This window comes from Microcaecilia unicolor, chromosome 11, assembly GCF_901765095.1.
Source record: "Microcaecilia unicolor chromosome 11, aMicUni1.1, whole genome shotgun sequence".
Classification (NCBI taxonomy): Eukaryota; Metazoa; Chordata; class Amphibia; order Gymnophiona; family Siphonopidae; genus Microcaecilia; species Microcaecilia unicolor.
Window position 1 is genome coordinate 185,692,789 of NC_044041.1, and position 26,632 is coordinate 185,719,420.

At 41.2% G+C, this 26,632-nt stretch overlaps 1 protein-coding gene across 3 annotated transcripts in view; it reads right to left on the reverse strand.

The window, feature by feature from the left end:
- KDM1A (lysine demethylase 1A) overlaps positions 1 to 17,094 on the reverse strand; it is a 59,637-nt gene extending 42,543 nt beyond the window's left edge. Inside the window, exons 1-5 of one of the 3 annotated variants that reach the window (XM_030219851.1) lie at positions 16,649 to 17,094; positions 12,946 to 13,111; positions 9,218 to 9,345; positions 6,330 to 6,408; positions 2,255 to 2,347 (exon numbers count right to left, since the gene is read on the reverse strand). In XM_030219851.1, coding sequence (XP_030075711.1) covers positions 2,255 to 2,347; positions 6,330 to 6,408; positions 9,218 to 9,345; positions 12,946 to 13,111; positions 16,649 to 16,966 — 784 coding nt within the window. In that variant the 5' untranslated portion in view covers positions 16,967 to 17,094. Of the gene's footprint in view, positions 1 to 2,254; positions 2,348 to 6,329; positions 6,409 to 9,217; positions 9,352 to 12,945; positions 13,112 to 16,648 lie in introns of all 3 variants that reach the window. The other 2 variants (XM_030219850.1, XM_030219849.1) reach the window with 2 other exon arrangements.
- Positions 17,095 to 26,632: the final 9,538 nt, after the last annotated feature.

Here is a 26,632-nt window from a genome sequence, read left to right on the forward strand (position 1 = left end):
TAGAACTGGACACAGTACTCAGGGTACAGACGCACCAGAGACCTGCGCAGAGGCATAATATTTTCAGTTTTGCTATCTGCTCCTTGTCAAATAATTCCTAACATTTTATTTGATTGTTTAGCAGTCATGGCATAATTTCAACATAGAACTTGGAGAACTTTTTTTTGGATTCTGACTCCTAACTCAGAAGCCAGCATTTTGTATCTGTAGTCTGGATTAATTTTTCCCTATGTGCATCACTGGTCCACATGAAGGGGGGAAGTTATCAACATGGGCTACTGTTAAGTCTGGTTATTTTAACAAAGGGTCTCACTGCCTCACTGCATAAAATGGAACCCTGTGCTTAAGTAACCCGATTTGTGGTACAATAATCTGACTTAACAATGGCCTACGTTGAGAACTTCCCTCCTAAATTTCTTAGATGTCCAGTCTCTCAATTTCTCAGAATTCTCTGCTGTATTAACAGCTCTAAAAAATTGTGTATCATCTGCAACTTTGATCAAAAGGTAGGAAAATGTGGGATACCAATGCAATAAATAAAATAAATCACTTAATTCCAGATTCATAAATATGTTAACACATCACAGGTTCCAATCCACTCAACTCTTTATTTGAAAAATTGTCGATTTAGTCCTGATCTTTTTCCTTTTAGTCCTTTTCTAATCCACAAAAGGGCATTGCCTCCTTTCCTGTGACTTTCTAATTTCCTGAAGAGTTTCTCATGAGGAGTGTTGTCAAATGCCTCCTGAATACCCAGATATGTTATGTTACATGGGACTTACATTCCACAAAACACCAAATTTTGGTTCGTTGTGCATAACCAATAAAAAGAAGCTGGAAAAAACGTAATCCAGGAAATGCATTGTAAATCTAATTACAAATGGTAATAAATAACTTTACAAACATAACTACCAATTTAATTATTAAATGTCAAATAGTTAGAAAATAGGAAAGTTTTCAAAGGCTTTCGAAACAGGCAGCCAATGCATTTCCCTTAATAACAGATTCGCTGACTCAAACCTACTAACTGAAAAAATCAATCTTGCAGTTGTATTTTGATTAAGCTGTACCCGCTTCAAAGTCCTACGTTACGTTACAATAATCAAGCCTAGACAAAATAATTGCCTGGAACAGCAGTCTGAACTTAGATCAAAATAGCAACACACTGTCCTTAGTTTTTGCAGCATACAGAAAGATTTACTATTAGTGATTTCACATGGGTATCAAAAGATTAAAAAAAGAACTATCCAGTTCCAGCCTTAAATGTTTGGATGGAAAATCAAAAGTGACGGTATTAGAACCAACAGTGAACTGCTAAGAATATATAGCTAGATTAAAAGGGCCCAACCAAATTTAGTTTTTTTGCAGTTTAGTATAAAGGTTAGGTGCCGAAAGCAACATTGAAGAGGTGGGCTTTGAGCCCAATGTTCCCATAATAAGCCATATGGGAACAAACTGATTTGTTAACACTGAGCACTAATGGGTTAAAAGTTGTTCTAATAACAATCCCAGCGGTTGGAGTAATACATTCAATAATAATGGTGATAGGGGGGAGCCTTGTGACACTCCACAACCAGGAATCCCAACCATCTGAAAACTTGCCATTCTTTACTCCATAACTCTGTGAAGTCAGAAAACCATGAAACCAATTTAGAACATTTTCACATATTCCCATATCGTTCAGCCTAATTTGAACCAAATCGAACGCACATGATAGATCAAACTGGATAACGATCATATTTTTAGCGTGACTCAGTTGAGCCCTGCCTGGAGTCAAAATGGCAGCTATAACAGTCTCGGTGTGCCGTTTTTCCTCAAACTGTACTGCAATTAATGCAAAATATTATGTTCTTCCAAGTAATTATCCAACCTCATGGAGACACAGCCTTCCAAAAGCTTCACAAATAGCAGTATGGAAGCCACAGCAGATCGCTCCCAGCATTTTGCGGAATGCGTGGCACAGGCACTGGAAACTGCCCTCCCTCTAAACATTGATTTAACCAAGAAGTCAAAACCGTAAAAAAAAAAAAAAAAAAAGCATCACACAAAGAATTCATCGAGTATGCTGAACAAGGATCCAGCCTACAATTAAGAGTTAGCATATCTACTGACTAATTTGTGTAGTCTCTGTAGTTATTAGATCAAAACATTTCCAAATCTGATATACTGTACCAACTGGAAGAGCCTTATCAACCCTCGTGCTGTGATCTCAGCACTTCACACTCGGACTGATCCAAAATCATAAAGTACTTACTTGGCAAAGGTTTGACCCGTTTGTAGATTCCAAAGTTTATTAAACCATGTCTTTCCAGATAACTGTGTATTCTATGCACAAGCACAGTATCACCTAAAAATATACAAGATAAATTACATATGCAAATGCTTAAAGTACTTCATCTTTGCAAGATTTCATTGTACAGTACTATTTCCCTGTCCCCAAAGGGCTCACAATCTAAGCCTGTACCTGAGGGAATGGAGGGTTAAGGGGCTTGCCAAAGGCCACAAGGAATGCCTACCTGGTTTGAACCCTCATATCTCTGGTTCACAGTCTGCTGCTCTAAGCACTAGGTACTCCTTCACTCTACAAGATGAAACTTCTGTATGCTATAACCAAGATTTGTTATAAAGGGGATCATTACAAGAAGAAACAGGGTCACACTGATGAACTTCTCTGTATCCAAGTGATTAAAACAGTTTGAAAATGTTGATTACACAGGGCCTTTACCTGGCCAAATCAATTTTGAGTAACTGTCCCAACTGACTAACATAAGGCCCCTGAATATTTATTTCTTCATATAGATCCATATAAAAAAAATAGTGGTCTCAAAACAGACCTCAGTAGACGACATACGTTGTGTTCTCTGAAATACAATGCATGTTGATCACCATGGCTGAGTATCTGATAAGAGATACTGTATCAGTACCACTGACGGTCTATCAATCAATCTGCTGTAGTTCAAAGCGGTTTCTGATTGCTGACCTGACAGAAAATCAGTGCCAACTGTGACCTTTTGTAGTCTCCCTTTCAGCCACTTTCTAATTCACTTGCCAACATTATTCCTTAACCTCCATCTTCTGTGGGGCACCATATCAGAGCCTTAAACTTGCAAGATACTGATGGTTATACTCATTATAGGCCTTTTAGCATATTTCTAAGTAGAGAGGTATGGTAGCCGTGTTAGTCCACTCTTAAGGTTATCAATAGAAATCAAACAAAATAAAACATGGAAAAGAAAATAAGATGATACCTTTTTTATTGGACATAACTTAATACATTTCTTGATTAGCTTTCGAAGGTTGCCCTTCTTCGTCAGATCGGAAATAAGCAAATGTGCTAGCAGATAGTATATATAAGTGAAACATCCAAGCATTACTTTGACAGTCTCACAGGGTGGGAGGGTGGGGGTGGGTAGGAGGCATATTTCTAGAAAACTGTCAGCAGACTGATTCTAAAATTCCTTGATGCATTTTATATAATATCAAGAAAGAGGCATATTGGAGAATCAGGTAGAAGAAAACAGTACTGAGTAATGAAATACTGCATTCGATGACATACAAAACAATAATTTAACTAGGAAAACTAGATTAAGACAAATGCTTTTTCTACAACCGAGTCCCAAAAGCACAAGGAAAGGAAGTAGTTAGATCAGGGTTACAAAAAGACAGTGGTGAAGCAAAGACAAACTCATGTCCCATGAGTTCTTCTGTGTTAACTATAACCACCTTCCTTTCTTGAGCATGAGGCCGTGGTGTCATCATAACCAGCCAGAGCCCCTTGCCATCACCTGCTATACAGAATCTCATATTTTAAAATAATAAATATGCATGAGATAAATTTGCATACCACAGAGGCAGGGCATGCAAATTTATTTCATGCATATTCATTGTGGGTATCCTGAAAACCTGACTGACTGGTGTAACCTGAGGACTTGATTGAGAACCTCTGCTCTACAGTGATAATGACTAGATGAAAATTTCATTAAGAGGGTAATTCTATAGGTGCTGGTTATGGTGCCTCTTTTAAGTCTAGGCAGCTACTCATCTTCACAGCATACCACTGCAAGTGGCCAAAAATATACTTTCATTTCAAGCACAGTACCTTACACCAGACCTACAGGTAGTGTAAATGCCTGTGCCTAGAAGTTAGTACATATATGCATGTAATCAAGTAAAACCGCTTTGGCTGTATCACAGAAAGGCCATGACCCTTTATCCTTTAATACTATCATTTACACACAAACTTGTGTGCCCTGCCCTAACTCATAAGAACATGTGTTGCCATACTGAGATAGACCAAAGGTCCATCAAGCCCAGCATCCTGTTTCCAACAGTGGCCAATCCAGGTTACAATTATCTGGCAAGATCCCAAAACAGAACAATACTCTGTCAATGTGTGCATCCACCAGCAATATAATAAGAAACAGCATAAGGAATGGCAAGTCAAACGCAAAGCGCTGATAAGGAAGGCAAAGAGGGACTTTGCACTGGAGGCGAAAACACGAATCGGAGAAACTGAATGAAATTTCTATAAACCTGGAGGATGTAATGGGGCAATTTGACAAATTGAAGAATAGCAAATCTCCTGGACCAGATGGTATCCATCCCAGCGTACTGATAGAATTGAAAAATGAACTTGTGGAACGATTGTTAGTAATATGCAATTTATCTTTAAAATCGAGCGTGGTACCAAAAGATTGGAGGGAGGCCAATGTAAACGCCGATTTTTAAAAAGGGTTCCAGAGGAGATCCGGGAAATTATAGACCAGTCAGCCTGACGTCGTGCTGGGCAAAACGGTATAGATTATTATAAAGAACAAAATTACAGAGCATACGCAAAAGCATGGAATAATAAGACAAAGCCAACATGGATTTAGCGAAGGGAAATCGTGTCTCACCAATCTATTACATTTCTTTGAAGGGGTGAACAAACATGTAGATAAAGTTGAGCCAGTTGATATTGTGTATCTGGATTTTCAAAAGGTGTTTGACAATGTATCTCATGAAAGACTCCAGAGTAAACTGGAGAGTCATGGGATAGGAGGTAGTGTTCTATTGTGGATTAAAAACTGGTTAAAAGATAGAAAACAGAGTAGGGTTAAATGGTCAGTATTCTCAATGGAGAAGGGTAGTCAGTGGGGCTCCCCAGAGGTCTGTGCTGGGACTGCTGCTTTTTAACACATTTATAAATGACTAGTGAGGTAATTAAATTTGCTGATGACACAAAGTTATTCAAAGTTGTTAAATCACAAGAGGATTGTGAAAAATTACAAGAGGACATTACGAGATTGGGTGTCTAAATGGTAGATGACATTTTAATGTGAGCAAGTGCAAAGTGATGCATGTGGGAAAGAGGAACCTGTATTATAGCAATGTAATGCAAGGTTCCACGTTAGGAGTCACTGATTGTTGTTGATGATACGTTGAAACCTTCTGTAATTGTGCTGTGGCGGCTAAGAAAGCAAATAGAGTGTTAGGCATTATTAGGAAAGGAATGGAAAACAAAAATGAGGACGTTATAATGCATTTGTATTGCTCTATGGTGTGACCGCACCTCGAATAGTGTGTTCAATTCTGGTCACCGCATCTCAAAAAAGATATAGTGGAATTAGAAAAGGTGCAGAGAAGGGCGATGAAAATGATAAAGGGGATGGGATGACTTCCCTATGAGGAAAGGCTAAAGCAGCTAGGACAGCTTGGAGACAAGACGGCTGAGTGGAGATATGATAGAGGTCCATAAAATAATGAGTGGAGTGGAAAGGGTAGATGTAAAGCGTCTGTTTACTCTTTCCAAAAATACTAGGACTAAGGGGCATGCAATGAAGCTACAAAGTAGTAAATTTTAAACGAATCGGAGAAACATTTTCTTCACTCAACGTGTAATTAATCTCTGGACTTCATTGCCAAAGAATGTGGTAACAGCGGGTTTAAAAGAGGTTTGGATGGCTTCCTAAAGGAAAAGTCCATAGACCATTATAAAAATGGACGAGGAAAATCCACTGCTTATTTCTGGGATAAGCAGCATAAAATGTTTTGTACTTTTTTGGGATCTTGCCAGGTATTTGTGACCTGGATTGGCCACTGTTGGAAACAGGATGCTGGCATGATGGACCTTTGGTCTGTCCCAGTATGGCAATACTTACGTACTTATGTACGTGCCATCAAAACATGATGCATATTTTTCTGCTAGTCAATAGTATTTAAGGGGCCATTTAGGTGCCTTTCTGATGCATAAAACCAGACACGTCCATATACAATTAGCCCTCCCCCCCCCACTGCATCTTCCCAAAAAGCATTAACTTGCATGGAGGAAAGAAGATAAATTAACCTACTGTTGTATGGCGCTTCCAGCTGCTGTAGAGTAGCCTCAAACGTCAACTGAATCTTGGGGTTATCCAACCACAACTGCAACTGCAGCAACAAACAGGACAGATGAGTGGTTGAGAGAGAGCCATCCTGCAGTCTTACAGCAAGGATCATTCCACAGGGAGTGTGAACATTTAGAAAACTTAGGCACCGTCACAATATTCTAGAAGACTGAAAATATTCTTCTTACTTCTAGCTTTATACTGTCGTCGTTGTTTGGCTTAGCTTTTTTCTTTCTTATTTTTCTTTTTAAGTCATGTTTTGTTTGATCACCTAGTGTGGCAGATGCAATCCTGTAGGACAAGAATGTTTAGAAGTTGGGTACTGACACTTCCTGTATGTTGATCTTACAGGAAAGATTATGTACCTTCAGTGTGATAGGCTAATGGACCACAATGTAACTTACCTACAGAAATGCATGCATTAAGGGCCAAATTCTATAAATGGAACCTTAAAAATCGGTGCTGAAAAACCACACGCTTAGCGTGATTCTATAAATTATGCCTTAAGTTAGGAGTAGTTTATAGAATATGTGCATGTGCCATTCTTGCAACTAAAATTTAGATGCACCATTTAGGCCACTTAATCCAGGCCTAAATAACTGCACCTAACTTAGGCACAAATCGGGTGTATTCCATAATAGTGCGCATTGTTTTTTTGAAATGCACACAGCCCACCCATTCTACACCCTCTTTTTGGCTGTGCGCATTAGCACACCACATTATAGAATACACACAGAACATTGTGTGCATACATTCTAATTAAACCCAATTAGTGCTGCTAATTGGATAAATATCAATTATCAGCACTGATTGGTTTGTGCAATCTGGCCATGCAAATTATCGTGCACAACTTAAGGCACCATTTATAGAATTTGGGGGTAAATGAATCAAAATTAATAAACATTTATTCTAACATTTATTTCTTGCTTTCAGCTAATAATTTTTACTTCTCTGAATTTTGAGTGCCAGGTGATCTGGTTCTTGGGACTGTCAAAAAAGTTTTAGTACACAAGAGACTTCTGGCCTTTTCCTACCCATCCTTTTGCATTCCCACCTAAAATCAAAAGCATGTGAGGGAATTAACAGTTTTCAGAACCAGGTCCTACAGTTCAGCTGAAAAGGAAAACCAGTCTACTGCAGTGGTTTCCAAACCTGGTTCTGGAGGCACCCCAGACAGTCTATCCACAATGAATATTCATGAGAGAGATTTGCATGCAGTGGATACAAATCATGAATATTTATTGTGGATATCCTAAAAACCTGACTGGCTGGGGTGCCTCCAGAACCAGGTTTGGGAATCACTGGTCTATTGAACTCAACTTCAGCATAGGTACTGTTACAATTTAGTATTTCTTCCTGCAATTAACTGTAAAGGGTTTCATAAACTGAGATGAATATATACAAAACCATGTATATAAAAATACAGAATAACATTCTGAATATGGTAGAATTGTTCAGGAGGCACAAGACACTTGCTATACTCAACCCCTCTCCCCTCCCCTCAAAACACAACTATCTAATATTTAATCCTAAGAACCTAAAATACGCTTGGCTGGGTTACACCAAACGTCCACTGAGCCCAATGTCACCCTTCTGACAACAGCCAATCCTACCCAGCAGATCCCAAATCAAAATCTCATGCCTGTATTTTCAAAGTGAAATTCCATTTGCAGAAATGAACTAACTTTCTACTCTGTTATTCAATATACTGTGATGTAGAGGAAGCTGCTGGTTCCCCTTAAGAACACTCCCTCACAGGGCCACAATAAGAAGCCTATCTCTTAGGGCACAAGGGAGGGTGTGGTTCATCCAAAGCAGATAAGCCAGGGCTGCTGCTATGTGTAAGTAGCACAAGACTGGCCAAGGTAAGAAAAGATTTTCTTTGGAATCACGTGGCAGTCCTGATCGTTTTGTGGCCTGGTCACAGCCAGGCCTGTTTTACCTACTACTACTGTCAAGCTAGTGCACATTGTGACTGTGGGTCCTGGCAGAAGAGAGGCTTGTGTGAAGATTTCTGATATGCTTTTTATATTTATTTATTTACTTTATTTTGTTTATATTACCTTTATATTTATTTATTTTTCATATATTTTTTTACACCACATCATGATTTTAACACCTTTCTACATATTTAATAGCATGTATTTACTTACAATGATTTCATTCACAATAATATTTGTATCTTATTTTGCATCGTCACTGTTTTTACCCATTTTATCCATTGTTTTGTATTTTATTTTACATATTTCAATTGTTTTTATTATTATACAACTTATTTTGAGATCTTTTATTCTGTGATATTTATATTTTATAAGGAACCCTGAAGAAAGCTTGCATGCCAAAACACAGACCATGTTGGCTCATATTCTTCTAGCTGCACTGAAGTTTTTTCAACTTTGGATGAATAAAACATTTTGGACATTATTTTGAGCCTACTGACCTATCAACAGTCTTGAACATTTGCATTTTGGTGGCTTCCACCTCTGTTTTGCTCATCTGCTGAAAGGCCATCTGATCACAAGTTCCTGGAGAGACATTTGCTGGGGGAATAAATCCCTACTCCTACCTGAGAAAGCTCCAGAACTTAACTTGGGTAGGGACCCACCTTTCAGGAAGGTTAATGGGGAAACAGACATTCTCTTTGCTGTCCTTTTTCTTGCTCTATAGTTGGTCTGACTTTGCTGAAATATTTGGGATTAATACACTATACAATTACTAAAATAGACATACTGCTTAACACTTCCTGTTTCACAAACTCCCGCACTGTTTTGACATACATCTATACTCCCTCTCCACACAGTATACTCTCCTCTTCTGACTCTTATATCACGTTTGACACCTTCAGAACTTACCGTGCGGTTCCGGATGTAAAGAAAAACCTTCTGAGTGGGCTGTGGCCCACTGATAATGTCAGGGAAACATGCTGCTTCTTGTGACGTCATACGGTCATGGGGCAGTCTGCTCTGGAAAGCTGCCCCCTCTACACCTGACCAAGAGAAGAAATCTGCATAGATACTGGGCAAAACCAGTAACAACTCATATAGTGTCTGTAGTACCTACAAGGATTGCAACTGGGCCTGCCATGTCCAAACACTGGAGAAACTGCTACTCTTATTATGCAGATGTATATACACAGCTTATGTTACATAGCTGTAAAAGAAGGAGAAAACACAGAGGCACAAAAGGCGAGGATTCAAATAATTAAAAGTCCAGTAAGTTTTTATTGGGAAGTCTCAATACTATATGTTGAGAGGACTCAACATGGTCGTGTTTCTGCAGCAAGTACCTGTTTCAGGAGTCTTCTAACCTCATAACAGACATAAAATAATAATAAAAAACTGAGAGCTTAAATGTACATTATCTTGTGATTACTTTGAGACCTCATGTAACTATAGATGCCCAAAAGGCATCAACATGTACGTTACAAAGAAAATTAACAACTTTCCAATAAAAACTCGCTGGACTTAAGTTCAATTTTATTAATTTTCAGCATAATATGAAAAAAAATTACAAACGCAACAAATGCAACCATCCCCTTTACCAAATTCTCCCCTTATCCCTTCCCCCACCTATCCAACCCCACACACATATACCGTTAAACAAACCACTTATTTAGAGGATCTGTACTCTTGCAACCCTCGAAACTAAGATTCCCCCCCCCCCCCCAGAAACAAACCCTGATCGTACACCATAGAACACCAAAGTTAAGAGTCACATGCTAGGGTACTAATAACAAAGTATTCAAAATAAGACTCCTCCCACGTGGACACAGATCATAAATATGGATGCCAGAGCTTCTAAAAGTGGTCCTTACGTTTGTACGAGCACCGCACATCCCTGGCCTCCCAAGAAAGCAACTGATGAAGATGATTACACCAATGCCAAAATGTGGGTGGACTGAGATGAAGTCCAGGATTGCAAAATACACTCTCTCGCCAGCAGACACAATTTACAAAAATTGTGTCCTTATCTGGACCCTGAAAAGAACGAAGACAATCCAGCAGCAATTGAGCAGGAGTGCCCTCTATCTGGCAATGGAAGAGAAAGGCCATACAAATCAACAACCTTTCTCCAAAAACGTTGCATTCCCAAAACGAATGATAAAAAAAATATTGTCAGCTATCTGGCATTTAGGGCCAGTTGGCGAAGGCCATCTATGGGCTCTGAACATCCGGAACTGGTCCTAAATGTTGGGTGGCTGACAATATTTTCCTCAATAGAATATTCCTCTCCCGTAAACCAGCACACTCGCCTTTCTCCACTCCAAACGATGATTTCACCGAAAAAGAAATAAAATAAAACCCCTCCGTTACACTCAACCACCCCTGCACATCCACAAAAGTTTTTTGGTTTGGCGGTACTTTACCAACAGCTTTCATCAAGCAGTTGCTGGTATTTTTTGCACTCGCGCAGATATCTATGAAGAGTTAACGCCTGTATTGTTTTATTAAGGATTTATCTACAATTCTCATTAAGGAAACTTGGACGTTTCTATTGACCCCTGACTCAGGTGGACTCTCGCCAAAACACGGCCTCTGTCAGGTCATTTTTGAACAAACAACTTATGACTGTCCTAGTCTTGAAGGCCCTTGTGTGCTTTTTTTGGTTTGCATCCACAGAAGTCTAACAGACATAACATGCTAGACTCGGGTGATCCACCCAACAATAACCAACACATGCCCAAAGGGATGCCACCCAGAAGAGCAACCCACAAATACATCATCCCATACAATATACTTTGGGTCAACAAGACCCAGCAGCTAAAGTGTTGCCAAATGACGGAGATAATGACTAAAAAAAAAAATTACACACACAAACACACCATTCACTCGCCCAGTTATTTACGACTCACGTACCCACAGTAGATATTTATGTCCAGAAATGGTAGTCTGCTCAAGACCCACACAGTCCAGGATAGCTCAAAAGATTAAAAATCCATCCTTCACTGCTCTAAATACAGGTATCTAAAAAGAATCAAGCAGCCCGTGCCAAGGACCTAAAACAGCAGGAGGGTATCCTATGTCGAGAAGGGAGAACAGCACCCAAAAAAATAAGAAAGGGTTGCAAGGAAATTACGTCTCCCCCATACAGTAGGGAACAAAGAAGTATAACTCCTATGGAGCAGTACCAACCCTCCAGTTACACTCAAAACTCGCAGAACAATTTGAATCCTCGCCTTTCGTGCCTCACTGTTTTTCTCCTGCCGTTGTTCATCCATGAGGCTTATACCTTCCTCTTTTTGTTCTACATAGCTATAAAATCCAGGGCTGTTGAATCAGAAGAAATGTACTAACTCTGAATCTAGCGTCAAAGAAAAAAAAAACTTATAACATTATAACAAAAGGTAAATTTATCATTTTATACTTATACTAGCCGTTGAGCCCGTAAAAACGGGCTAGTAAAGGAAGGGGGGGTTGAACCCCCCCCCCCCCCGGATAGGTCGCCGCCGCACCTCCCCCCCCCCCCCGGAGTCCCCTCCGCCACCCCTCCACCCGGGGCGGGTACCTAGCTTCACTATTCAAACTGCCGGAACGTAGCACACAGCTCATCTGAGCTGCTGTCGGCCTTCCTTGTTCTCTGCGTGTGTTCCGCCCTCGTGTGACGTAACGGCGGCGAGGGCGGGACACAGGCAGGTAAGGAAGGCCAACGGCAGCTCAGATGAGCTGTGTGCTGCGTTCCGGCGGTTTGAATAGTGAAGCCAGGTACACGGGCCGGGTGGAGGGTGGGTGGCAGCGGCGGCGACTGCGGGTGGGTGCGTGGGGGGAGCAGTAGCGGCAACCCTGGGGGGGGGGAGCGGTGGCGACGGCGGTTCCCTCACTCTCAGGTGCGCAGGTTCCCTCTCTGTCACACCCCCATCATCACGTATTGATGCGGGGGCAGGACAGAGAGGGTCTCTACTGCGCATTTGCGAGTGAGTACGCCTCTTGCCATTTATATGTTTGATACTTGTTTGTTCAGGTTCTTTGCTCAAGCTTGATATAAATATATTTTGTGGCCTATTAGTCCTAATTTTGTACATAAAGAAATAGCCTATGTTTCTGTAATTAATCAAATTTCTCTGAGGTTTACTGTATATAGTAGAAGTCAGAGTTGAAGGTTTGGTGCACCAACTCCAAAGCCCCGATAAAATCAACTAGATTTTAAAATTATAAAATTTACTGTCCAGTCTCAATAGCCTTTGAAATGTGGCAATATGTAAAAATCTGAAACTGCACAGAGGGCCTGGAAGGATCACATCTCTGCTCAATATTCATCCATTCACACAGAAGACTGGTGAAGTGGTTAGCCACTCTGGAAAGACTCAGAGTGGTGGTCAACAGGGGTTCACCCTTGTGAGAGGCACCACAAGGATAAATGTTAGGACAGGGAAAATGTACCTGGCTTGCCAGAGATGTGAAAATATGCAATAGGATGCAAATGCCATGGGGGCAGAGAAAATGAAAGAAAGCTGGAAAAATGGTCAAAGGGTCAAGGTGCAAAAATCTACGGAGCAAGAATAATGGAGATCCACATCTTCTATAGACACTACCAAAAAGCATGAACTCGCAACCAAAACTGGATTTGGCTCTAATGAACTCACCAGATGGCTCCTCAGGTTCACTGTCATTTTCTTCTTCTGGAGGAGCTTGTGGAGGTGGTGGAGGTACTTTCTTTTCTCTCTCTGCTTTAGCATTTCTCTCTTCTTCTGAATAATATTCATCTTCAGAAAGATTTGCAAGAGACTCATCCATCTCCCTATACTCTACCTGCAAAGAGCAATTATACCATTACCGAAGGGCTGGGCCTTTTGGATTATGACTCAGACGTGATAGCACCGAGCTGTGTATTTCCAGGGGTGGGTGTGTGTTTGACTAGAGAACTGATCTGTTTTTTTAAGTGATTTTCAAATTTCAGAATAATAATTAAAAAAAAGAACAAGAAAATGTGACAGAAAGATCCAAAATTATTTCCCTTTGTTTTAGGTGCCACAGGTTTGATTAAAAGGAATTTTCAAGCATTCCTGGATAGGTTGCATATATATCATATACAGTAAAATTTCAGAAATCTCTTTCATCTTCTTGGAAGCCATCTTGTGGGAGTCCTGCAGGGGGGGGGGTCTCCTTTGTCTCCCGCTATATTTAACGTGTGACCGGTTCCTTGGGTTATATGCTCTCATCCGCTGGTTATACGGTTTTTAATTATGCAGATGACATAACTATATTGTCACTTCTGGGCAACACGCCTACCGATACCTTGTGTAGTATTGATATGACAGCCTGAGAGATGGATAGCAGATCATTTCTTAAAATTAAACAAAGATGACCAAATTTTTGATTGGTCAAGCTGATCAAATTTGGAAAGATACTCTTCAAGTACATGGATTAAAATTTAAATTTGAATCTCAACTAAAAAAAATGTTAGGAGTACTGTTTAATAGTCAACTTATATCAGAGCAGCAGATTTCTTCTTTAATTAAAAAAAATCATCTCTTAATGAGAAAACTGCACAGAATTAGAAGTTTGCTGGATTCTCAGGTTTTTCAACTAGTGGTACAGAGTTTACTGGTCTCACAATTGGACTATTGCAACTTGTTTTATGTTGGTAGCACCAAGCTGCTGACGACATGATAGCAGACGGTACAAAATACTGTGGCTAGGCTAATTTTTTCACTACCGAGATCCTTACGTTGGCTTCCAATCATGACACGAATAGAGTTTAAAGATCTGTACCATGGCTTATAGAAACTATTTGGCCCAGCTCCATCTTACTTAAGCTGTATCATCAGTTCTTCAGAGAAGGAAATCCATAGATCTGCTAGAATCTCTAACTTGCTTTTTTCCTAATCCAAAACCTTACCATTCAAAAACAGCCTTTTGTTCTACTCTCCCTTATCATGTTGTACATACCTGGAACTCTGTAAAGATTACTATAAAGAAAATAGGCTCTTACTCTGTGTTTATAAAATGTTTAAAGAACTACTTAAGTCAAGACGCTTAAATTTTGTACAATTCTGGTTTGTTACAAGTATGTTTTGTAATTCCTGATAATTGTTCAGCTTCTTCTATACTATTTTTGTATTTGTATGCTACAGAAGGAAGTTCTCTTTGGAATGATTCAAGTTACTACAGTAAATCTGAGAGACGGAGATCAATGCCATACATACTGTGGCCCAGGAGAAAGGGTCATTACTGTCAAGTTATGTGCAAAACTAACCCATATGGAGCCACTACCCGAGACAATTTTAATGACCATTATTTCTCAATCTTCACTTTTAGGTTAACTTAAAGCCTATATATTTTTTCAAATCAAAGTATAGACTGAACAGCCCTTTCCTAGTTTTCTCTTTACAGATTTCATTTTTAACACTACCATTCAGGTCTCCCACTCTCAAGCTGTAGAATCTCTCCATCCCAAAAACTTCTTCTAGGTTAGCAGTTTTCAGAGACTACCTACAAGTATAGGAACTTGTATGCTTATCTACTTGGGTTGACAGAGCAGAGAACCAAGGAGAATAAACAACTACTCTGATTTGGATTTATTTATATATTTTATTTATTGCATTTGTATCCCACATTTTCCTACCTTTGGGTAGGTTCAATGTGGCTTACATGGAACAATGGGGGCAGTTACAGAGTATCGAGTGGGGTTAATAGTTCAAAGGAACAGTGAGTCTGTGGAGCTTCCTCGTGGAGTATTGAGCTAGGTTAGTGACATTAGGAGATTCTAAGGGGATTACATGACAATAGTTAAAAAGTTATAGAAAGAGAATTGAAAAAGAACACTACATAGTCGAATAGTGTTGCATCATTGATAGGCAGGGTTCCAGATCCGGTGGATGGAGGGTAAGTAGTTCATAGGTTAAATGGGTTGAGAGTCTTGGAAGGGTGTATTAAATGTGTGGCTCGGGTTGGCCTGTGTGAACTTGTGCCTTTCCGTTTAAATTGTCAATTTATGGGTGAAAATTGATTGGTCCATTGGAGGTTAGGTTGGTTCGGCAGGGATGTGTTTCCTGAATAGGTGGCCCTTTAAGTGTTTTCAGAAGGTTAGATAGTTGTCTTTCAGTTTTATGTCCTTTGGGAGTGAGTTTTAAGTTTTAGTGCAGATATAGGAGAAATTAGGTGCGAGAGCTGATTTGTATTTGATGTCTTTAAATGATGGGACGTGGAGGGTAAGATAGGATCTTGCCGATTGTGTTCCGGATTGGTAAATCCATTAAGCTGGTGAGAGGATGAAGATTATTCTTTGTACCAGTGAACAAATCTCGAAGGTTATGCCGTCCTTAATCAGTAACCAGTGTAGTTTCAGGAGGAGGGGTTTGGCACTGTCGAATCTTGTTTTTCCGAAGATGAGTCTCGCTGCTATGTTTGTAACTTTTTTATGGTTTGCTCTTTGCACCCTGCATATGTTCCATTGCAGTAGTCCATGTAAGCTAGGATCATTGTCTAAATCAGGTGGCAAATTATGTCTGGTGGGAAGTATTGGTTTTATGCGTTTGAGTTTCCACATTGAGTGGAAAACTTTCCTTGTGGTGGCCTTGGCTTGTTTTTCAAGGGATAGATCTTGATCTATGGTGATGACTAGTATTTTCGGTTGTCAGAGATTGGGAGCAATGTTAATGCTGGTTGTAATTTCAGAGTCGATTTCTGATGGGTTGTTTTTGAAGGGGATGTAGATTGTGATGTCATCGGCGTATAAGAACGGGTTGAGTTTTTGGTTTGATAGGGACTTGGCTAGTGGGATCATCATTAGGTTGAATAAAATGGGAGAGAGAGTGGTGAAACTTGAGAGATATCCTACAAGCTGTCAAACTTCTACTGCTAGCAACTGGGATATAACCTTAGCAGTATAGACTGAATAACTGGACAGACTGGGTCTGCCGCTTAAATCTTTTCCTACTAATATCTACTGCAGTGCTCCTCAATTATGTCCAAAGGGAAAACCCAGCTAGCTGGGTTTTCAGGATATTCACATGAATTTGCACCATACTTGCGTGCATACAAAGCTCTCTCATGCGTATTCATTGTGGATATCCTGAGAACTGGTTGAGAAGCAATGATTACCCACCCCATACTGTACACCAATGCAGATTACACATAAGCACATTTCCTGCTCCCTACTTCTAGATGATTCCCCACTACTCACCTGTTTTAGCTAGGCTCTCACACCCATTAATGTCACTACAATGCTCTGGCCTCAGAGATCTATATTCTCTCTTTTTATGTATGCATAGATCTACCTATATCCACAGAATGAGTTCGTCATTAGATCTCTATACTCTTCCCTCAACCCTCTCACAGCTATACCTTTGCTCGCTTCCTGCGGCTAGTTCTCCTGCCCTCGGGGGTCTCCAGGACGCCACCCTCGTGGCCACTACCATCACCAGCAGCCAGCCCGGACTCGGCACCAGGGGAGGCTTGATCTTTCTTGCGCGGAGTGCGCTCACCCCCAGGCCCCACTAGCCCGGCGCCGTTATCAGACGAGTAGGACGAGACCAGGCCAGGGGTGGGCAACGAATCGGGGCCCGCCTCGGCTAGTGGCCCAACATTGCCCCCGCCACCCCCAACCGCACAGAGCCCCGACGACGCACCAACGCCCGGCTCTATCTTCTTCGCAGACAACATTTGCCCAAAGCCCCGAGAACCCTCACACACCCCAGGTCCCGAACAGCCCGACTCTGCGCCCAGCGCCCAGCACTGCTGCTGGCGGCGGCCGAACAAAGCCCGGAAGCCGCCGCGGCGCCGTTGTTCCCCCACAGCTACGCAGGCTGCGTGCTGACGTCATATCAACGCGCGACCGCGAACCGGCGCCTAAGATTGATGAAGTACTAGGGCGAGGGTGGGAGGAGGATTTTATTTGTTATTTGTTAAATCCCCAGACCTCCACGCTTTGCTGTTTGCAGTTGTGGATGATGGATTTCAGTGCTTATGACAAAGAGATTTCTATACAAAAACAATAGCATGCGCTTATGCATTTTTTTTTTTTTTTACAAATTTGAAAGCTTCCGATACGTAGATATAGATCATGAAATAAAATGTGAAAATCATTAAAACAGCATTAAAAATTATTGTAGCTGGTAGAAACAGTAGTAATAAACCACATTTTTTCACACTATTCTATAAAATTCTACAGGGCAAAATTCAGTGAGGATATTTCCTGATAGGCTAATTCTCCAACAGCAAAGATGAACCCTGTCGTTAGTGCAGCGGGCTTTGATTGCGGCAACCTGCCTTGTGCAAGCCTCTTAAGCCTCCATTGTCCCAGGTGCATCAACTTACATTGTGAGCCCATTCCTTCTAAACAAGATTCCTTTGCGTGGGGTAAACACAAAGGAATCCTGTTTAGAAGGAATGGATCCACAGAATCTTCGCAGAGATTGGATGGCAAAGCAGGTAATTGGGAAGATAAACCAGTGATGGGCAGACTACTATGGTCTACATTTTAAGGGGCTTCAATGTTAGCTTCAGAACTTTTAGTGCATGTAAAGTCTGGATAAACAAATTAAAACCATCAAAGTTCTAGCAAATGCCCCAAATATGTAATACTTGGTAGCAATAATGAAACATTGATAGAATATTCACATAGCAGGCAGCCAACAGAATTATTTTCCAGTGAAAATAATTAAACTTTGTATGAACTTGGTGCCTAATAGGGTGCTGTTTGCATTTACATCCAGACAAAGTAGAAATAAATATATACAACAAAACTGGCACTTTTAGGGCACCTGTTTACTATGGTGCACTAGCATTTTTAGCACACGCTAGAGACGCCTATATATTCCTATGGGCAGCTGGGGGTTAGCATGCGCTAAAAAAGCTAGCACACCTATAACACAGCTCAGTAAACAGGACCACTTCTGCATGATGGTAGCTTTTCCTTCATTATTAAATACCCCTCTTTTAAATAATAGTAAAAAAAAAAAAAAGATGAAGTGCATTTTTCTAATATACCACTGCATTCCACAAAACTAAAGGAGCATGTTGCCACATACAATCTTTCTCTTTTGATCTACACACAAGAAAAAAAAAGATTTTAAATAATCCCAGATTTTGACCTAATTAAGGGTTAAAACAACCTTTGTAGTTATAAATAAAAACTGTGAATGTTGAGCACCTGATTATCAGAACATCATGTCTGTTTTGGCCCTTTACTATGTGAAAAAAATCTAAGAACCAATACAACGTGTGCTAGGGTGTCCCTATAATCAGCCCCTCAAAATGACACATTGATTATGATTTAGAACAAATTACTACTCTAACCCATGAAAGGTTATTCCATTGTAATTCCTCCTCTGTGTACATCCATATACTACACAAGCCAGCATGTTTCTAACTATAATGGAGATAAAATAACATGAACAACAACAAAGTGGATACAGCACCAATATGGCAGCTGCATGGGGGAGATGGCTTCAGCTTTTTTACATCATGCCAGCTCCTATCTTATTAAACCTCCTTGGGCTGTCGTCTCCAAGGAGGTCTTATTAAATCTCCTTGGTCATCTCCGCCTTTTAGGGCAGCCATGTTGGGATTGGCATGGAAGCAGTAGTGCACAGGTGCACGGCACGCAGAGACCGCTACCTGATTGATAGTGGTGGTGAAGGGTGGGCTAGTCAGGGGATTTTTAACCCGGTAAGGTTTTCAGAATGTGCAGTAGATAGATTTGCTTAGAATGGCAGTAGTTCACGCATATTCACTGTGGATAGACTGAAAACCTGACTGGGTAGGTGTGTTCCAAAGATTGGGTTGACAACCCCTGGATTAGGCACAGTATTTACAACCAAACTAATAAAAAAACAAAAGTTGGTAACAAATATTTTAAGACATTTAACATTTTGGTCACAATCTAGACAAGAAAGCAGCTGAAAATTTGATGAAAGAGGAGCTGTTTATTAGCCTGGGTTACTGGCCTTTTGTTTCTTACTTAGGCACGCACAGCAGTATTGCACAGTCAGATAAAAAGTGATCCACTGGAAACAAACTGACTTATTACAAAACTGCTGCAAAGCAAACTCAGAACCAGTCCAGAAAGACTTCATACAACTAGTGACATGAACAGAGATAAATAAATTCATGTGCCCATTCTAAGTTGGATTTTTCTTGTGGCGTATAGCTGTCAGTTTTAGTATTAGAAATCTATGGGAAGCAAGCATCAAGTTAAATGCTACTTTGGGATGCAAAACTCTTGGAAAATTAATTTGCCACAGATCAGAGAAGCAAATGTGTGGCACAGTCTCTGAGATGATAACACACTGTCACGATTGTGGTCGTGACCCTTCTGACTCACCTTATTTCCGGCGGCCAGCTTCTGAGCTGGCTTCTGTCTGTTCTTCCTGAGTTAGTTCTGTCTCTGTGTGCTGGCTACTTCCAGCATGCCTCTGATTACTCCACTATACTGCACCTGTGTGTGTTAAGCCTCTCTGTGCTTCAGTATGCTTTCTGCCTGTGTCTTGGGGTTTGTGTTCCTCTTGCCCTCTGGTGGCCAGAACCAGTGGCTGCCATAGACTTTCCAGACGTTCTTTCTGGTCTGGTCCAGATATTCCAGCCCTCCAGCCTTGGTTTGAAGTTTGGCAGCTAGCCTCACCCATAGCTGCCTCATGATTGCTGCAGCTGAGTTTCAGCTGCTGATGGGTTTATTACCACCTGGAAACCTTCTGAGTTAATCTGTGGAGTTACTAGTGCTTCCTAGCAACCAGCTAAAGCAAGGAACCTGTACAGATTTTGAAAAACCTCTGTCTCCCTAAAAGGGGATCACTAGTTACAAAGATTCCAGTTTTACCAATAACTGTTCTTTTCAACCACTTATTCCAGGTGTTCTTAAAGTTCAATGTTGTTTTTTCCTCCATCATCTATTAGGAGCCAGTTTCATGCATCCACCATTCATCTGTGAAGAAAGATTTATGTTACTCTTGAGCTTACCAATTTTCAATCCCTTACTGTTACCACTTATCTTTAGTTCTTCCTTACTACTCAGACATGCTTGTAATTTGTGCATTCTTTATTACTTTGAAGATTCTGAATGCCTATCATATCCCCTCTAGGGCAGAAGCTCCATGACTGGATCCTCAACAGAGTTGGACTTTCAGGAATTTCATGATTTACATACAATACAGCCCATGCAAATCTGTCTCATACATATTAATTGCAGAAATCCTGGAAATCTGACTGAGATTGCGGTCATTGAGACCCTTGTGGACAGAGTTTGGGGAGCTCTTCTATGGTTTGGACATATTTAAGTGTCATCTCATACAGAAACTGGTGGAAAAGGGCTTAAGTAATTTTTCTGTGATAAATAAAACTGCAAATCATAGAAGGAACTGTTTTTTTATTGTTGGAATGTTGATAAAATTGCTCCAACATTTATTCCTACCACGTTACATAGAGTGGAACTTGAATCCATCCCATTAGATCTGATACCTGCTTCTCCTTACAATCACTTATTTCCAAGTCCCCCAAGCCCCTTTAAACTTCTGCAGAAAGTTTTTTTTCCATATCATAGCTCCATACCTCCTTTACCTGCAGGGTTAGTAGATTGGGGAGGGGGAGGGGGGGTTGGGATGCTAACAGCGAGGATAACAACTTAGGATGCAGATTCTGAAAGAGAAGGAAGAACCAGGATTAGTGACATGAGACCCATATATAAATAAATAGAAAAACATTTTTCCCATTTACTTTTTCCAGCATAAGGTAAGATATCCTTCTAGGCAAGTGCCATTAATGTCTTCCTATGTTTAGGCATTAATATTTGGATAGTTGAACTGTATCTGATATTAGTATCCATTACTGGGTGCATTGGAAAAACAAGTCCAGCTTGATCTGCTGGTGGTTCTGCTGACTCAGAAACTTTAAATGTCTGGGCAGTGAAAGCCAGCAATCCCTCTAATAAACCAACTGTGCACAGTATTCCCCATAGCAACGTAGGTGTTTTTCGTATGTTGGCTAAGAAGTTTCTTTCTATCATCATTGAAACAGTCTGCATCCTGGGGGCAATTAAGGAAAGCATGAAAATGTTGCTAAATTTTGGTGGTAAATCTCAGGAGAACGCTAGCTGTTTTTACAATAACTGTATTGCGCCTGCGTAACGGCAGTAGTGGAAAGACCCAAAACTACTCCTCGTACTATCTTCCATCCTGAAAAGCATTAAAAATAAAAATGAGGTTGATGTCCTTCAGATGCAGGATTTTATCCTCTACAAAGATCAACAGCCAACAAATCATTTCCCTCAAAATAGCAATGATCCACCAACAAAGTAAACCATTTCTTTCCCCACCTTAACTTGTTATTGCAATGCAAAGGTTGGCAACTTATGAAGTACTATGTAGTAATCTTACAAAATACATTCTGCATCTTAAGGCTCTCAGTTCACTATCTGCACTAATCAGGTGATCCCATTGCTCTTAGTGACCCAATAATACGGATCTACTGTAGCAGAATCTGGAATAAAAGTTGCCTAGTGGCATTCAGTTAGCTCATAGGCCAAATCTACTAACTTCCTTCTTTCCTGTCTTGACAATAGTTGATTTTCTTACCTTCCAATAGGTGACAAGCCTAGCTTCACCTCCCAGACAGCATGACAGGAAGCTGAGACGTGGTCTTTCCAAGTAAGATCATGACAATTCAAGTAGTGGAGGAAAATGTCTCCAAATTTCTAATGCTTCAGGGTCACAGCCAAAAAATGCCCTTGATATATAGCTTCTGTAACCCTACACTGTCCTTAAAGATTTAATGAAGGGAAATCTTGTCTAAACAATCTACTACATTTCTTTGAAGGGGTGAACAAACATGTGGATAAAGGTGAGCCAGCTGATATTGTATATCTTGATTTTCAAAAGGCATTTGACAAAGTACCTCATGAAAGACTCCAGAGGAAAATGGAGAGTCATGGGATAGGAGGAAGTGTTCTACTGTGGATTAAAAACTGGTTAAAAGATAGGTTAAAATGGTCAGTTTTCTCAATGGAGAAGGGTAGACAATGGGGTTCCCCAGGGGTCTGTGCTGGGTCCGCTACTTTTTCACATATTTATAAATGATCTAGAGATGTGAGAACCTAGTGAGGTAATTAAATTTACTGATGACACAAAGTTATTCAAAGTTGTTAAATCGCAAGAGGAATTGTGAAAAATTACAAGAGGACCTTACAAGACTGGGAGACTGGGCATCCAAATGGCAGATGATGTTTAATGTGAGTAAGTGCAAAGTGATGCATGTGGGAAAGAGGAACCCGAACTCTAGTTATGTGCAGGGCTTTTTTTTGAGGGGGTACTGAGTATTGGCACTTTTTCCATTGTCTGTTAAAATTGACCCATGGACCCCAAGTTTTAATGAAAGAGCTCAGGCTCTACACACCAATTCTGCCTTGTCATAGATTCTGTGACTGGTTGCAGGGGGCCTGGCTGTTGTGGGGTGGGTCCCTCAGTGATCACCCCACCCCTGAAGGGTGGTCTAGCATTTGAGTACCAGCACCTTTTTTACTAGTAAAAACGCACTGGTTATGTGATACAAGGTTGCACATTAGGAGTCACCGACCAGGAAAGGGATCTAGGTGTCATCATTGACGATACATTGAAACCCTCTGTTCAGTGTATGGCGGCAAAGGCTACAAAAGCAAATAGAATGTTTGGTATTATTAGGAAAGGAATGGAAAAAATGAGGATGCTACAATGCCTTTGTTTCGCTCCATGGTGTGACTGCATCTCAAATGTTGTGTGCAATTCTGGTCACTGCATCTCAAAAAAGATATAGTGGAATTAGAAAAGGTACAGAGAACGGTGATGAAAATGATAAAGGGGATGGGATGACTTCCCTATGAGGAAAGGTTTAAGCAGTTAGAACTCCAGCTTGGAAAGAAGATGGCTGAGGGGAGATATGATAGAGGTCTATAAAATAATGAGTGGAGTGGAATGGGTAGACGTGAAGCGTTTGCTTACTCTTTCCAAAAATACGAGGACTAGGGGGCACGCAATGAAGCTACAAAGTAGTAAATTTACAACAAATTGGAGAAAATGTTTCTTCATTCAATATATAATTAAACTCTGGAATTTGTTGTCAGAGGTGGTAAAAGCAGTTAGCTTAGCAGGGTTTAAAAAAGGTTTGGATAGCTTCCTAAAAGAAGTCCATAAGCCATTATTAAGACGGACTTGAGGAAAATCCACTGCTTATTTCTAGGATAAGCAGCATAAAATGTATTGTACTGTTTTAGGATATTGCCAGGTACTTGTAACCTGGATTGGCCGCTGTTGGAAACAGTGTTGCCATACTGGGACAGACCAAAGGTCAATCAAGCCCAGAATCCTTATATACTTAAGATTGAGTCTAATTGCCACACAAAATAATACTGTGTTTGAAGCCATTACAGCATCTTTTACGTGTTGGTAAGCATATTGTTTAATTACAAGACAAACTGCATCTAAGCACATATGACCCATCCAGCTGAGTTAAGCTAGATGCACAAGAGGCAGGACCTGGCAATTAATTTTTTTTTTGGGGGGTGGGGGGAGTGCAACAAACCTGACATGAAGAAATCTGTACTGGCTCTTTAAAAGTGACTTTTTTGCCATGAGAAATAGCAGCCACTGTTTTTGTTTTTTAACACATTTTTTTTTCCTTACATTCATTGCACTGGTTGCCAGTTTCTGCTAGGATTATTTTAAGAGGCTGTGTTTGGTATTTAAATGGCTTTTCATCTGGAAGCACCAGTATATCTAAGGAACAAATTATCAAATAGTACTCTCACCTGTTACAATCATCTCTGTGTTTGTTGCAGCTTCCTTCACTCTAAGTTATGAAATTAACCTCCACAAGAAACAGAACTTTTCCTTATATTGGACCTCACTTATGGAACTTTTTACCGGTTGAAGTGAATAGTTCAATTTGCTACCTTGGGTTTCATAAGAAACTAAGAACATAGATTTTCGAGAATGACTTTACTGGGTTATAGCAGAAAAGCAGACCCATGTGGTGAAATAAAACAAGATTTAATTCAGCACAGATACATAAAAACTGTATACAACTTTTCTCTAACCGCCCAACATGGTCATGTTTTGCCCTCTCAAGGGCTGCGTCAGGGGCTTAACATAAAACCAGCAGGAACAGCCCAATGTTTTCCACTAAACGTGTGCTACTGTTGGGTGGGCCTGAGCCCTAAGTGGGTGGGCCCCAGCCCACCCAGGCCCACCTGTGGCTACGTCACTGCCCCCGAGTTTGATTTGTCCTTGCCATTCTCAGGGCACAGACCATATAAGTCTGCCCAGCACTCTTCTTGTACTAAAAATTCTGAAGCTAATGTCAAGGCCCCTTAAAATTTACACTCAAGCCCATCCCTATCTATTCAGTCATGATCAAGGCGTAGACCATAGAAGTCTGCCCAGCACCGGTTTCGCTTCCCAATTACCAGCGTCGCCACCCAATCTCCGCTAACATTCCGTACATCCATTCCTTCTAAACAGGATTCCTTTGAGTTTATCCCATGCATGATGGAATTCCATTACCGTTTTCATCTCCACCACCTCCCGCGGGAGGGCATTCCACGTATCCACCACCCTCTCTGTGAAAAAATACTCTTGAGTCTGCCCCCCTTCAACCTCAATTCATGTCCTCTAGTTCTACCACCTTCCCCTCTCCAGAAAAGGTTCGTTTGCGAACTCTCTCTTTCTCCCCCCAAAGAGATCCCACATGCCTGTCCCATGCTTTCTTGAATTCAGACAGAGTTGTTGTTTCCACTCTCTCCACCGGAAGGTCGTTCCACGCATCCACCACCCTTCCTGCAAAGAAGCATTTCCTTCAGTTAGCACATGGTAATAGAGCTGCATTGATTAGACACCTGAAAGCCCATTCTCTGCCCCTCCAGTCCCACAGAATGCCATTTTAAGCTCCTTTAAGCGTGAAGTAGCGCTTAATGCAGCTTAGTACAATGGCCCCTTAAATACTGAAGTTATCACAGATGGTGCAACATACATATATTATTTTTTTTTTCCCTCGGTTGCATGCTTGCTAAGGAGCTATCTCTTTTTAAAAAAAATTGTCTAAAAGTACTAACAGTTTTATTCCGATATGATGTTTCACAGCTATGTCAGTTATAAATTTTATTAGTTGTTTCATTTTATAGTTTATGATCAAGCAATCTTTGCCGTCTGAAGAAGTGTTTGTTCACATACCAACCACCTCTGGGGTCAGCTGGTTTTCAAGAAATTCTCAATGAATATGCATGAAAATCTGCATATGCTGGAGACTCAACGTACACAAATTTAATTCATGCGTATTTATAGTGGACATTTTGAAAACCTGACTGGCAGCAGGCATCAGTGCAGTTTGCATGTTTCCTTTTTTTTTTGGGGGGGGGGGGGGGGGGGGGAGGGGTAAGACAGGAAAAGTGTAAGGAAGTTATATTGGCAATGGGGACCAACTTGGCAGTAGCATCCACAAACATTGGGTGGGGTTCTCCCCCATGCTGAAAACAAACTATTGTGGGGTGCTCAGGACAGGTTTGGAAATCATGGTCTAGGGGTTTTTGCTTACATCTTCCTGTCTTCCTACGGTTGCTCCTACACAGTACGGACTAAGCCAGTACACGTCCTGAACCTTTAGCCGGTCAAATCCCTTTTTAGCACTTAAAGTCACACAACCAAAACAGAATTCCACACTCTCTTTTCTCCTCCTTCACAAAGGAGGCAGCCATGCAAGTAGGGTTACCATATTTTGTCCCCCCAAAAAGGACACATGCCCCGCCCCTTCACACCCTCGCTCCACCCGTCACACCTTCTCTCCGCCCCGTCACATTCCCCCCTCCCCCCTGTCACATTCCCCGTCGCCCCCCCTCCTTTACCTTACTTGTGCCCTGGTGGTCTAGTGACCTCTTCGGGGCAGGAAAGAGCTCCCTCTTTCCTGCCCGGAGCGCTGCCCTGCATGCATCCTTCCTGGTGATCTCGGCGCCGATTCAAAATGGCCACCGAGAGTTGAAGTATCGCAAGGTCACTTCAACTCTCGGCGGCCATTTTGAATCGGCGTAGAGGATCACCAACAGGAAGGATACATGCAGGACAGCGCTCCGGGCAGGAAAGAGGGGGCTCTTTCCTGCCCTGAAGGCGGAAGAGGTCACTAGACCACCTGGGCACTAGTAAGTAAGGGAGAGGAGGCTAGCAATCTGCCCGTTTGTCCGGATTTCTGGACAGACGGGCAGGCTTGTGGGCGGGCGGGCCATCCGCCAGGGCAGATTGGCAAAACCCGCCTGGTTGCCCGGACATGCCCTCACAAACAGGACATGTCCGGGTAAATCTGGACATATGGTAACCCTAC